At 57.5% G+C, this 14,048-nt stretch overlaps 1 protein-coding gene across 1 annotated transcript in view; it reads right to left on the reverse strand.

The window, feature by feature from the left end:
- Positions 1-14,048, reverse strand: part of PREX1 (phosphatidylinositol-3,4,5-trisphosphate dependent Rac exchange factor 1) — a 137,142-nt gene that overhangs the window by 18,092 nt on the left and 105,002 nt on the right. Inside the window, exons 24-31 of the mRNA XM_021719099.1 lie at positions 12,790-12,875; positions 10,586-10,722; positions 9,813-9,933; positions 5,738-5,925; positions 5,329-5,490; positions 3,918-4,128; positions 2,932-3,208; positions 691-897 (exon numbers count right to left, since the gene is read on the reverse strand). Coding sequence (XP_021574774.1) covers positions 691-897; positions 2,932-3,208; positions 3,918-4,128; positions 5,329-5,490; positions 5,738-5,925; positions 9,813-9,933; positions 10,586-10,722; positions 12,790-12,875 — 1,389 coding nt within the window. The remainder of the gene's footprint in view (positions 1-690; positions 898-2,931; positions 3,209-3,917; positions 4,129-5,328; positions 5,491-5,737; positions 5,926-9,812; positions 9,934-10,585; positions 10,723-12,789; positions 12,876-14,048) is intronic.

The raw sequence follows: 14,048 nt of genomic DNA on the forward strand, positions 1-14,048 counted from the left end.
TCAGGCTGGGCACAGTGGCTCAAGCTAAGATGGGAAGATTGCTTGAATCCAGGAATTCGAGACTAGCCTAGGCAACATGGCAAGATCTTATCTTTAAAAAAAAAATGTGTTTTAATTAGTTGGGTGTGGGGGCATGTACCCGTAGCCCTAGCTCCTTGGGAGGCTGAGGTGGAAGGATTGCCTGAGCCCAGGAGGTTGAGGCTGTGGTAAGCTGTGATCGTGCCATTGCACTCTATAGTCTGGGCAACAGAATGAAACCCCAACTCAAAAAAAAAGGAAAGAAAGAAAAAACAATTCAGATCCAGATCCTCAATTGAAAGAGAAGAAAAAAAAAATCTTGCTCTTTGAGTCAAGTAAAAATGAAGCATCTTATACTGAGTTTTGAAACACACAGTATGTATCCTGACCTTGACCTTGTCTTTGACAACACATCAGGGTGTATGGACGTGATGCTGAAGCAGGACAGAGGGTGTCTACATGGGATGGGCCCTGAAGCGTCGCCTTCAGGGTAGGGACGCCCAAGTGGCTGTTCTGGGATGTGCTTTGGGGGCTCAGATAACCCCCCAGAACCACACCATTAGGAACAGTGCCCCAATCCCACTGTACCCTGAGAAATGTCCCATGGGTCCGTGGCCTTGACAGTCCCACTGGCCACCACATCCGCCCCGGGCCGCCCAGGGCCACACCCACCTGTAGGAGTCGCGGTAGCTCATGGTGTCATGGCCCGAATCCTCCTGCTCCTCCTCGGACACCTTGAAGCACACCTTCTTGATGCCCCCGTGGTCGGTCCGGTCCATCTCACTCTCTTCACTGACCAGCGGGGAGGAAGAGGCCTCCTCGGCCAAGAGCGGGTCGCAGGAGGCCCCCGAGGTGGGCTCTGTGATGGTGGACAGCAGCCTGTGGAGGACAAACCTTGACGTCAAGACACAGGCCCAGCCCTGTGTCCTTTCTTCAAGCATCCTGCCAGTGTGGTCCCTCCTGTGGGGGTAGTGGCACACAGGTTCCTACTTCATGGCCAAACTACACAGGCTCTGTCTGTAGAACATGCTGGAAGCTTTGTCCGAAACACCCTGAGAGCAAATCCTTCCAGTTCTGGGGGCTGTAAGGTCCCAGATACACCCACTCAACCCTGTTATCGCAGCATGAAAGCACTGTGGAGTGCATGCAAGCACATAGGCCTGGCTGTGTTCCAATAAAACCTTATTAAAACCAACAGGCAGTGGGCTGAGTTTGGCTAATGGGCCAGAGCTGGTCACTCTCTGGCATAGAACGAGGTACAGGTTTTGTCAGCTCCTTGTGTGATGGGGAAAAAAAGGAAAAAAAGTTAAAAAAAAAGAGTCTAGGTTTTGAAGTCAGAGAGACCCAGAGCCAAACCCCGATACTGCCAATTCCGAGCTCAGAGATCTAAAGCAAATTATTTAAACACCCTGAGACTCGGTTTCCTTGTGTGTGAAATGGAGTGACATTAGCACCTACATCCAAGGCTTCTGTGGAGACAGAGAGAGTTGAAACAAATGCTCAGAAGAGGGCCTGACACCTCCCAAGTGGTCAGTGACCACGGCTAGACCCAACCCCGCCACAGCTCTGTGAGGTCAGTGTCGTGGTTAGCCCCATTGGAAACCAAGGCTCAGAGAGGTTAAGTGACCTGCCCAAGGTCACATAGCTGACATGGAGCAGGGCTCCCTGGTTCCAAAGCCTACATTCCTTTTTCCTTTGTCATGGAAAGTTTCCATCATACACAAAAGTAGAGAACAGTGCACCCCAGTGTCTGGCATCAGCAGCCAGCTTCAGCCACGGTGACCCTGGGATCCCTGCTTCCTGCTTCTCCTATCACGCTTGCTTTTACCAGATAAAAATGGGAAATGTTTAAATGTTCATTTAAAGCAAGCCTAAGATGCCATACTATTTCTCCATATGTACTTCCGTATGTGTCTCTAACACATAATGACTTTCTTCTAAGACAGTGGGTCTCTCCTGGGGGCAACTGTGCCCCCCATGAAACAGTGAGCTATGTCCAGGGACACTCAGCTGTCACAGTTGAAGGGGACGGTGCTATCAGCATCTCGCAGGCAGGGCCCAGACACTACTGAACACCCTCTCACATGGGACAGCTCTACCAAATACTCACTGGCATCGCAGCTGGAAACACGGTTTTCAACATAACCCCAATGCTCTTGCTGGGCCTAACACAATCCCCTACTCCTGCTGCCAGCGAGCCCCCAGTCTGTGTTCCAATGTCTCTAGCTGTCCCGGACACGTCTCCTCCCAGATCCCTAACTGGGTCCAGATGCTGCAACTAGCTCACCCGTCCCTCGAGGCTCTCCCGTTTCTAACGCCCCTCCTCCTTCCACCTGTTCCCCACCTGACACAGGAACAGGGCCATTTCTTGTGTCAAATCGACCCCCTCTGGACAGACCGAGGCCTTCCCAGGGCGCCACATACCCACCCACTGCCCCACCCTAGAGCCAGGAGACCTCAAGTGTTCACTAGACGGGGGCTCCCCTCCTGCTGGCAAGAGCACTGTGGGGGGCACCGAGCGTGTCCAGTCGCCTTATGGCAAAGGGACACGGTGTCCAGCTGTGCTTCTTTCTGTGATATTCACAAGGTAAATCTCCCCCAGAACCTGCCTGCAATCACTTTAGCCTCACTGATGACTGCTGCCGACATCCACCGCTTCATTAGAGGAGCAGGTTTCAAGCGGGAGTGGCCTAGCCCCGGGGAGCATGGGGCAACGTCTGAAGACATTTGGGGCTGGCACGACTGGGAGAGGGTGGGCTACTAGCACCCAGAGGGTGGAGGACATGGATGTTGCTGAACAGCCCATCACATGCAGGACAGCGCCCAACTGCAAGGATCATCCGCCCAAAGGCCAGCAGGGCTGGGCTGGGCACGCCTGCCCCCACTGGCTGCGGGCGCCAGGCCGGGGCCCACCTGTTGATCTGGGTGACATATTGCTTCATCTCCTTCAGGGCCACGTCCAGCTTGGTGAAGAGCTGCAGGTAGGCGTCCTGGATCTCACGGTCCTCCTGCTTGAGCAGGAAGCTCAGGCCCCGGTCTTCCTGGCCCAGGGCGCCCCCGGCTGGCCCGAAGCTGCTGTCGTGGAGACCCTGGCCTTGGGGGTCCCCGTCCGCAGCAGGCAAGCACTTCCAGGAGGGGGCGGCCATGGTGGTGATGCAGTGCTGGGTATAGGACATGGGGTTTAGGTGGCCTGAGTGAGGAAGGGAGAGCGCATTCAGAAGCAGCCCCCGACACCCACGTGCCCTGGGGCACAGCCGCACGAACACAGATACCAGTGCATAAGAAAAGCCTCCCTCAGGTGGATTCGGTGGCTCAGCCTGTCACCCCGCGCCTTTGGGAGGCTGAGGTGAGTGGATTGCCTGAGCCAGCGGGTTCGAGACCTGCCTGGGCAGCGAGACCTCATCTCTACAATAAATCAAAAAATCAGCCGGGTGTGGTAGTGCACGCCTGTAGTTCCGGCTACTTGGAAGGCTGAGGCGGAAGGATCACTGGAGCACAGCAGGTCGAGGCTGTGGTGGCCGGAAGCGGCCACTCCAGTCTGGGCAACAGAGTGAGACTCCAACTCAAAAAAAGAAAAGCCTCCCTCTAAATACTCCTAATCCGCCAAGTTACTTCAAGAAGAAAGTCTCGACCTGGGGCCAACAGGCTTTAAACGACTGGGGTCCTGTTCCTGCCTAGAATGTAGACACGATGGTTGGTGCCCCTGCCGGTGCATCTGCCATGAGGCCTCCGAAGACCAGAAGCCACATCTAGAGACTGTGGTGCCAAGGACGGGAGGCTGGACCCGGCAGCCAGGGGGCCGCCACTCCCGCCCTGAACTGCTGCCCTCAGACACCCTGCTGCTGGAGCATGGGGACTGCAGGACGTGAGCACAGCTCCGAAGAGACACGTGCAGGTACCTTGCTCGGGGTCGAGGCCGATGAGGGAGGGCTTGCGGCCGAAGCGGATGCTGAAGGACCTGCCCACCGAGGGGGTGGCCTTGGGGTAGGACACCTCCATGAGGTTGATGTGGCAGTTGGTGGGGCAGAAGTCCAGGCCACACAGCACGTGGGGCTCCGAGGTGGCCTGCTTGAAGGGCAGGCTGACCCTGCTCCTCAGCTGGGCTGCAAACTGAGAAAATGGGGGTGCGGGGTCAAGGGCTAGCAGAGGACACGGAGTCAGGAGTCGGGGCACAGGGGAGAACGTGGGGTTGTGACTTGGGGGCCAGTGGAGGATGTGGGGTCCTGAGTGGGGGGGATCAGCGGAGGGCAGGGGTCATGAGTGGGGGCCACTGGAGAACGTGGGGGTCATGGGTCAGGGGTCGGCAGAGGGCATGGAGTCACGAATCCAGGAGTCAGTGGAGGACACAGGGGCCTGAGTCAGGGGCCAGTGGAGCATGTGGGGCCATGAGTCAGGGTCAGCAAAGGGTGTGCAGTCTAAGTGGGAGCACAATGGAGGGCACGGGGTCATGAGTTGGGGTCAGCAGAGGGCGTGGAGTCATGAGCGGGGCTCAGCGGTGGGTGCAGGGTCATAGGTTGGGGGTCAGTGGAGGGCACGGGGTCATTAGCTGGGGTCAATGGAGGCACAGGGTTATGAGTTAGGTTAAATGGAGGGCATAGGGTATGAGTTGGGGTCAGCGGAGAGCACAGGGTCATGAGTCAGGGTCAGCGGAGGGCACAGGGTCATGAGTTGGGCTCGGGGTCTGGAACCCTGGTCCACCCCCTGTACCCACTTCCTCCTGGCCGAGGCCAGACATCTCAAAACTGGACAAAAAGGCAACAGCCAAGGGGAAAGGGGACCCCCACACTGTCTCCTGTTGGCTCCAGATCTCAGGGAAGGTCTGGGGGTGCCTAAGGCCTGGGTCCTCACCCCACCCATGCTCCATCTTGGCTACCCCTGAGCACCTGCAGGCTCTGTCTCTCCCAGCCCTCTGATCATGGAGTTCAGGTACTTCCCCACCCCTACGGTGATGGGGATAGGTCCAGCCAATCAGAGCTCCATTCAGTTACTTTTCTAGTGGGTTTGCTAGAGCTAGAACCACTGGGGGCCGTCTCATCACCACGTGAGAAGGGCCTTCCCGAGAGTGAAGGCAACACAAAGGAAAACAGAGTCAGGAGATGCAGAGAGGCCATCTCCCTGTGAGGCTGTGCGATCTGCTTAAGCACCTGGATACAACCATGTCTGAAGCCCGCCCCTGCACTTTCCAGCCTCACAATCCAATAAGTCCTCCCCTTTGTTCCACTTGGATTGGGGTTTGAAATTTACAACCTAAACACCCCTGGCTGGGATGGGATGCCAAGTGCCCGTGGCGCGTCTGGCAGGGAGCAGCACCTGCTGGTAGCGGGCGATCCTCTGGCCAATGCTCTCCAGCTTGGTGTCGCAGATGTTGCGGAACTCGTAGTGGGGCATGGTCACGATGGCGCTGCTCAGGGCCATGAGCTGCCCACAGTTCTGCACGAAGACGCTGTCCTCGGCAGCAAAGGCCTCAAGGATCTGCGGGGACACCAGTGGCTCCTGAGTGCTCCCGCCGACCCCTGACTCTGCACCCCCATTTTCTCCCAGGCAGGCCCATGACTGCCCGTTTGGCAGACGAGTCCACTGAGGCCTAAGGGGCCATCACCCTCCTCAGCCCCAGGCTGCCAAGGGACAGGACGGGGACCAGGCTAACTCTGAGGAAGCGGGAAGCGGGGTGCTCCCGCCCCGGCCCCCCAGCCCCAAGGCAGGGCAGGGCCCACGAGACCTTGGCAGTGAGGCCGAAGCAGCCGCGGGGCTCCACAATCTTCTCCAGCACGTGGCACCGGCCGCCGGCTGTGCTCATGTACTCGTACACCACGCCGTGTTCCAGGTGCACGTTGTCCACGGTCAGGCTGACCACTGGGCTGTCCTCCCGCAGGCTCAGCTGGGGGCCCAGGGACAGCAGGGGCGAGGCTGGAAGCCAAAGGGCGGGCCGCGCTGAGGTGGGCACTCCACTGCCAGCCGGGCCTGCGCCACCACCAAGACGGCAAGTGGTTGGGCAAGAGGGAACCCGGCACCTGTCCTGCGCCTCTGTTTTTGCTGGGCCGCTGCTGCCCACCCTTGTCCTGAAAGACTGTCCCTCTAGGAATCAACCCTTGGGCCCCATTCTCAGCCCATGTGGCTCAGGAGAGGCTGACCTCGCCGCCCCCACCCTTCCCTGACTCTGGGTCCACTGACAGTCAGGAGCCTCCGGCCTGGCCCATCAGCAAGTTCTATTTCCCCTTCTCAGCGACTGGCTCAGGACCAAGCATGTGACCCAAGCTGGGCCCATGGGAGTCGGGTCGGGGACTTTTGTTGGTTTACAAAGAAGAGACAGTCTCCTCTCAACCAGATAGCAGACTGCCAGAACCACCAAGCAGAGAAAACCCCATGTGAGAGAAAAGTCAACACTGAGGGCTGAGCACTGGAGAGAAAGAGACTCTTCAGGATACCGCACGAGGACCTGGATCAAGCTAGACCTGAAGTCACTCAACTCCCCTTTTTTTTTTATTTTTTTTTTATGAGTTGGAGTCTCACTCTGTCGCCCAGACTGGAGTGCAGTGGCCGCTCCCGGCTACCGCAGCCTCGACCTGCTGGGCCCCGGCGATCCTTCCTCCTCAGCCTTCCAAGTAGCCAGAACTACAGGCATGCGTTACCACGCCCAGCTAATTTTTTGATTTATTGTACAGATGAGGTCTCGCTGCCCAGGCGGGTCTCGAACCCGCGGGCTCAGGCAATCCACTCACCTCAGCCTCCCAAAGCCATGGGATTACAGGCTGAGCCACCGAGCCTGGCAACTTCCCTTTTTTTAACATACCCCTGATGAACACAGGCCCAGGGAGGCTAAGTGACTCCTCGGAGGCCATGCAGCAGGTCGTGACCTACCCAGGAAACAACACAGCACTTCCTTAAAGTGAATCACTTTCTCTCACACCCACTCCAGAGCCCCTCCATCACTCACCCTCTCTCTCCCGCACCCTGAGGTCACCCCCGGTCACTTCTCTTGTTCTTTTGCTCACTCTGTCTCCGCCACGTCCACCTTGCTCACGTTCACATCCCCGGCTCACGGGACATGGCACGGGGCGGGGGCTGTCCTTGTTGGGTGGAGATGACCAGCTCCTCTCGGCCAGGCTGACCGTCATCCCTGAGGTGCCCACGTGCCTGGGGAGGAGGTGCGCGGCCCTTTCCTCTCCAGGGGGCATCGACGGGGCTCAGAGCTTCAGCCCGAGCCCCTGGGGACCCCCGTGGGGCCATGCATTTCAGCAGTGGGAGGCGGCTCCTCGGCCAGCCATAAGCCCTGGCTCTTGCTGGCCATCCGAGTTTCAGTAGGAGCCCAGAGCCGGCAGACACGGGCCCCCCGCAGGTCCCTGGTCCTCCACGGCATCGGCCCCGGCCCCAGGCGGAAAGGCTGGGTGGAGTCCGCGAAGCGGCCAGAGAGGCAGGAGTATTACACAGACCCCAGATCTTTCCTGAGGGCCTACTGTGTGCCAGCTCTGCCCTCGGCTCTGAGGAGACAGCAGGGAATGGAGCAGATGGAAAACCCCTGCCTTCGTGGAACCTGTGTTCCCATGGGGAAGAGGGAGAGGAGCAGTCGACAAGTAACTGCAGGAGTTGGGCATGGTGGTGTGCGCCTGAGTCCCAGCTCCTCGGGAGGCTGAGGTGGGAGGGTCACCTGAGCCCAGGAGTTGGAGGCTGCAGTGAGCTATGGTCACGCCACGGAACTCCAGCCTGGGCAACAGAGCGAGACCCTGTCTCTAAAAAACAAAATTAAATAAATCAATAGAGACTACTAGCACTTTCTTTTTTTTTTTTGAGTTGGAGTCTCACTCTGTCACCCAGGCTGGAGTGCAGTGGCACGCACACTCGTGGCCACCCCAGCATCGACCTGCTGGGCTCCAACGATCCTTCTGCCTCCGCCTCAGCCTTCTAAGTAGCCAGAACTACAGGCGTGCGTTACCACGCCCAGCTAATTTTGATTTTTTGTAAAGATGAGGCCTCACCAAGTTGCCCCGGTGGGTCTCAAACCCTCGGGCTCAGGCAATCCACTCATCTTGGCCTCCTAAAGTGCTGGGATTATAGCTAAGCCACAGCCCGGCCACTAGCGCTTCTTTCAAAAAAAAAAAACAACTATGTATCAACCAATCCATGTGGTGGGATACAGACACTGACAGACAGAAAAGGCTTATTTAATCAGGACACACAGAGGGGGATTCTCAGGAGGTGACATCTGAGCAGAGATCTGAGTGAGTGAGGAGACTCTGGAGGAAAGCGTTCCAGGCAGCAGGAAAGCATGTGCAAAGGCCCTGGGGCAGGAAAACATTCAGCTGGAGTGAACGAGAGAGCAAATGGGAAAGTGACAGGGGTGAGGTGGCAGAGCCGGGCTGCACCCAATCACACAGGCCTTGAAGGCCATGGTAAGGCCTGGGTCTGTGCCGTACGTAGGGAGGGAGCCACTGGAAGGTTCAGTTCTCACTTCCCGGGAGTAGCCCATTGAAGGAGGCAAAGGCAGAACAGGGAGAAGCTGAGCAGGCTACTGCACCAGTCCGGGTGAGAAACGGTAGCCTGGGTCAAGCAACTGTGGAAGCGGCAGGACATGGTCAGGCTCGGGACGTGCGGGGTGGAGGAGGGGGTGGTGGTGCTGGCCCGGCTAGCAGTGCTGCTGGGGTGGAAGCGGAAGGACAGAAGGGAAGAGCCAAGGAGGATGGGGCCTGGGGGCTGGGACACGGAGGGAGGGGCAGGTGGGGGGAGGCTTGGCTGCAGCTGTGATATGTGGAGCCTCCAGCAGGGGGCGACCGGCGCTGGAAGGAGGGCGGGTGTGCTTGGGGCTAAAGCTGGGCTACGGAAGACGCTCTGCACACGACTTGACTTGCAGCAGGCAGGAGACTGCGGCCTCCTCATCCCGGAGCCAGCGAGAACATCCCGCCAGTGGCGCTATGGCTCGAATGCACCCCCAGAAGTTGTTTGTTGGGAGCTGCGTCCTTTGGGGAAAGGTTTAAGTCACCAGGGCACTGCCCTCATGAACAGATTACTGCTGTCATGAGGGCTCAACGGGGAGCAGGCTACTGCAACAGTCCTAGTGAGAGACGGTGACTTGGGCCAAGCAGCCGAGAAGGTGGTAGGACCAGCCCTCTCTTGCCCTCCCTCCCTCCAGTCATGGGAGGACATGGCGTGCCTCCCTTCCAGAGGATGCAGCAGGAGAGTCCTTGCTAGGGGCTGGAGCCTCGACCCTGGGCCTCCTGTCCTCTAGAACTGTGTGAAAATTACTCTCTGTTCCTTATAAATCAGCCAGTCTGCAGCACTCCACCAGAGCAGCTCAAACAGCCAGAGACATGTGGCTGGGGATGATGAGGCGTGGGTCAGCCAGCTTTGGAGAGGGAGAGTCACCTGGCCTGTCTGGGTGGTTCCCTCAATGGAGGCAGAGAGTCAGCCGGAGAGGAGGCAGTGGGGAGGATGCAGCCAGCAACGCTGAGCCTCGGTCGCAAAGGGGCCACAAGCCAAGGAGCACGGGTGTGCCCAGGAGCTGGGAGAGGCGAGGAAGCGGATTTTCCCCAGAACCCAGAAGGGAATGTGGCCCGGACGCCATGACGAGCCAGTGAGGCTTGTTTCCGGCTTCTGACCTCCAGGACTGTACAACAGTGACTGTGTGTGGTTTTGGGCCCTGGGTTGGTGGAACATTGTTGCAACAGCCATGGGAACTGACACAGAACAGCAGGCACCGAGCCGGACTGGCTGGGAGAGGGGCAGCAAAGGACACAGGAGAGGACCAGCCCCTGCAGGCTCCGCCCCTCTAAAGCTCCCAGCACGCCTCTCCCTCCTGTCACCTGAATCAGGTTGGTCCTCCTCCTGGAGCCGCTGGCCATCAGGTTCCTCACCAGGGCCCTCCTGGCTGGCCCGCGCCTCCTGGGCGTCCTCGTGGGTGTGGTAGATCCACTGGTACAGGCCCTGTGGGAAGCCCGAGTCAGGGGGCCGCCATGGCGCCCACAGCTGGGGAGGAAGGGATGGACGAGGAGGGAACTGCTCCAGGTTCCAACGCTCAGGCTCTCGGCCTGTTGGTGACGCCACCTGTGGAGTGGCCTCCAGGATCTCACCCGGAAACTTCCTGACTGCCAGTCACACTCGGCCCTCACCACCTGGTCTGTGCTCCACACAGAAGCCAGAAAGGGGTCCCTGAAAATGTCAGATACCCACAGGCACAGACACTGTCTCTCCTGCTACCTGCCTGCCTGGCACACCATGGGTGCTCAATACACACTTCCGGAGTCAGCCCTGAGTCAGCGGGGGACGCCCAGCCCCACCAGGGCCCATCCCCCAGCCCCAACATAATACCACTTTTCGCCGTCCACATGACCATCTGGCCACCAGGCATGAGGCCAGATTGGAGGGCCTCAGCACACCCATTCCGCGGCTGGGGAAGCCGAGGCCGTGAGGCACTGGGCCCCAGCTCCTCCGGTGTGAACAGGCAGAGGGAGCGTCGAGCCCAGCTGGGCGCCGTGGGCAGCCCCAGGCCACCCGGGGCACCACAGGCTGTTCCCCAGGGAAGGGCCAGCCCTCACTGCCCCGCGCCCAGCAGGCCTCCCTGGCCCCGGCCACTCACCAGGGCCTCTCCCCGTCGGCTCCGGAAGGCCTGGAAGTGCTCCAGGACCTCGGAGGCACTGTCGTTCATCACACTGTTGCCGTTGACCTTGAGGACACACTGACCGGCACGGAGCCCGGCGGCCGCGGCCTCTGAGCCTGAGGGACGGGAGGGCTTGAGGCCGGATGCCAGGCAAGGACGCGGGAGCGCCGTCCCCGCCGCCCGCCGCCCAACCGCGGACCCACACCCAAGGACTCCAGCTCAGCCCTCCCACGCCGGCACCGCCCGCCGACCCGCTCCAGCGGCGGAACGGGACTGACGTTCCCACTTGGCAGAAGACGCCCAGGCCACGAGCCCAGGGCCAGGCAGCGAGGCAAGCTGGGTGGGACCTAGGCACGCTTTGCTCTAGAGCTTCGTCTCCTGTGTAGTCCTGCAACGACCTTGTGAGACCGAGCCAGGATGATCCCCCTTGGCCGAGGGAAACGGGTCAGAGAGGCAAAGCGACTCTCTCAGGTCACACAGCCGGGAGAAGCCGGACTCAGCAAGTCGACCAGACCCCGAGGATGTGTTTTCCTGGCTGTCCCACGTTTCCAAGCACCAGGGTTTGTGTGATTAGTGCCAACAGTATGGAAATGCCAACAGACGCCAAGCTTTGCCTCCGGGGGAGAATACCGGGCCTGAATGGTGGGATGGTGACAAGAACAGGCCTGGGACCTCAGAGACCTGGCTTCAAACCCTGGCTCTGCCATGGGACAACCCTGCAACTGTCGGCAAGTTCCTTAAACTGCTCTGGGCCTCAGTTTCCTCATCTGTAAGGTGGGGACATTAATGACACTTACGCAGAGGGTCCCTGAGAGATCCGATGAGTCAGCACATGCAAAGCCTCAGCACCACACCCGGCACTTAGTAAATGCTCAAGAAACACTGGCTATTGTATTATTTTTGCCTGGCTTCCCTATGAACACCTGTGACTACCTGCCCAAACACCTTTGAAGATTGCTAAGGCAGGGTTTCCCCCCAAGGCACTACTGGCGTTGGGGGCCAGATCACTCCTATTCTCTGGGGTGTCCTGTGTATTGCAGGATGTTTGCAGTGTCCCTGGTCTACCTACTGGTGGCCAGGAGCACGCCCTTTCGGGTTGTGACAACCAGAAATGTCTCCAGACAGTGCCAGACATCCTGGGGGGGAGGGGAAAAGTCATCCCAGGGTGAGGACCAGTGCTCTAAGAATACGCAAAATGAAAACCCACTTAAAAACCATATCAGATTTTTTTGTAGCTTTCAGTCATGAAATGCATTTTCTTAATCAATAGATATTAAAAGCACAAATAGGACCTGCAGTGGACCATTAATATGCACAATTTATTATTTTTTTTAATTTAATTTGAGTTGGGGGTCTCACCCTGTCACTCGGGCTGGAGTACAGCGGCATGCTCACAGTACACTGCAGCCTTGACCTCCCAGGCTCAAGCAATCCTCCCACCTCAGCCTCCTGAGTATCTGGGATTACAGGCATGCAATACCATGCCCAGCTAATTTTTGACTTTTTTGTAGACAAGGTCTCACTATGTTGCCCAGGCTGGTCTCAAATTCCTGGACTCAAGCAATCCTCCCACCTCAGCCTTCCAAAGTGCTAGAATTATAGGTATGAGCCACCACACACAGCCTAATTAATATTCAAACTTTAAAAAGAGGGCACTTAGATATAAAAAGTTTGGAGCCCAGCATTGCAGACCTACTTGGTTTTGTCTCCAAGACAGTGACCTTAAACAGCATGCAGGGAAGAGGCTATGCAGAAGGCAGAGGTCTTGAACTTGTGGCCCTTGGGCTAGATCTGACCACACAAGAGTATGTGTCGAGCCCCAAATTCACATTTCTGGCCTCCTCTAGAACATCAAGTCTGGCAAGAGTGGGCCCACATTCCTGGCTGGCAAAAAAGAACTCGAGCTGAAGAGCAACTGTGCCTTTTAGAGTGAACACACATATACATTTTTTACCTTGCCACAGTCCTTACCACTCCCTACTGCCTTCCACTCAGATCACGCTACTCATTCATAAACTGCCTGACCCCAACAGGCATTTGTATTTGCAAGTCTTGGCATCAAGCAAAGAAAATAAGGGCTAATGGCACATGATCAGGCAGAGGCCCGGTAGCAACGGCTGTGAACTACCACCCAGACGGACCCATCTCCCGAAGCTCCCCCTGCCTGCCGGGCGCCCGCTCACCTCTCCCCACGGCGTAGACGTATGGCGGCGCAGCCCCACGGATCTGGAAGCACAGTGTCTCTGGCTGGTCGGGGATCTTGATGATCCTGCATCAGGCAAAAGTCGCAGGGAAAGGTCATAAGGAAAAGCAGCATCGCTCCCTGTAACCCGGGGAGGCCAAGCTGGGGAGCCCCCACCCCCAAATTTTTAGAAAACCCAGCCCAAAGTAGTAGCAGCACCAGATCCCAAACAGAGAGACATCCACTAAGCAGAGTCTGCACACCAAGATCTGGTTTGTCTGGGGTTTTTTTGGAGTCAGGTCTCACTCTGCAGCCCAGGCTGGTCGCAGCCTTGATCTGCTAGGCTCAGATGATCCTTCCACCTCAGTCTCCCGAGTAGCTGGGACTACAGGCACACACCACCATGCCTGAGTATTTTTTGATTTTTGGTAGAGATGAGGTTTCACTATGTTGTCCAGGCTGGTCTCAAACTCCTGGGTTCAAGCCTTAACGTTTCACAGTGCTGGGATTTCAGGTTAAATTTTTTTTTTTTTTTTTTGAATTGGAGTCTCACTCTGTTGCCCAGGCTGAAGTGCCATGGCATGCTACTCTCAGCCCCTACAGCCTCAACCTGCTTGGCTCCGGGGATCCTTCCGTCTTAGCCTTCCAAGTAGCTAGAACTACAGGCACGCGCCACCATGCCTGGCTCATTTTTTAAATTATTATTTATTGTAGAAATGAGATCTCACTAAGTTGCTGGTCTCAAACCGCTGGGCTCAGGCAATTCTCTCGCCTCCACTTCCCAAAGTACTGGGACTACGGGAGTGAGCCACTGCACCTGGTCTCAGGCTAATTTTTTTATTTTGTGTAGAAATGAGGTCTCACTGTTGCCCAGGCTGGTCTTGAACTCTTGGACTCAAGTGATTCTCCTGCCTTGGCCTCCAGAAGTGCTGGGAGTATGGGTGTGAGCCACTGTACCCAGCCAGGATCTTTAGTTCATCAGAACCTGCTGAGATGCCCCTGGATCTCATCCACGGACAGGATTCCACACCACCTTTCCACACCATCCCCATCCTTCCTAAGGCTCTGAGGGGCCAGACTGGTACTTCAGCCAGTCAACATTTTATTCAACAATGACAGATGAGGGGGTAAGGAGTGACCCAGCACATCTTGGGCTTGACCCTAGGAAAGTGCCCATGTGGGTCCCCCTAAGAAGACAGGTTGGCCGGGATCGGTGGCTCAGCCTGTAATCCCGCACTTTGGGAGGCTGAGGTGAGTGGA

This window comes from Carlito syrichta, unplaced genomic scaffold (assembly GCF_000164805.1).
Source record: "Carlito syrichta isolate Samal-C Ts95f unplaced genomic scaffold, Tarsius_syrichta-2.0.1 Scaffold314118, whole genome shotgun sequence".
Classification (NCBI taxonomy): Eukaryota; Metazoa; Chordata; class Mammalia; order Primates; family Tarsiidae; genus Carlito; species Carlito syrichta.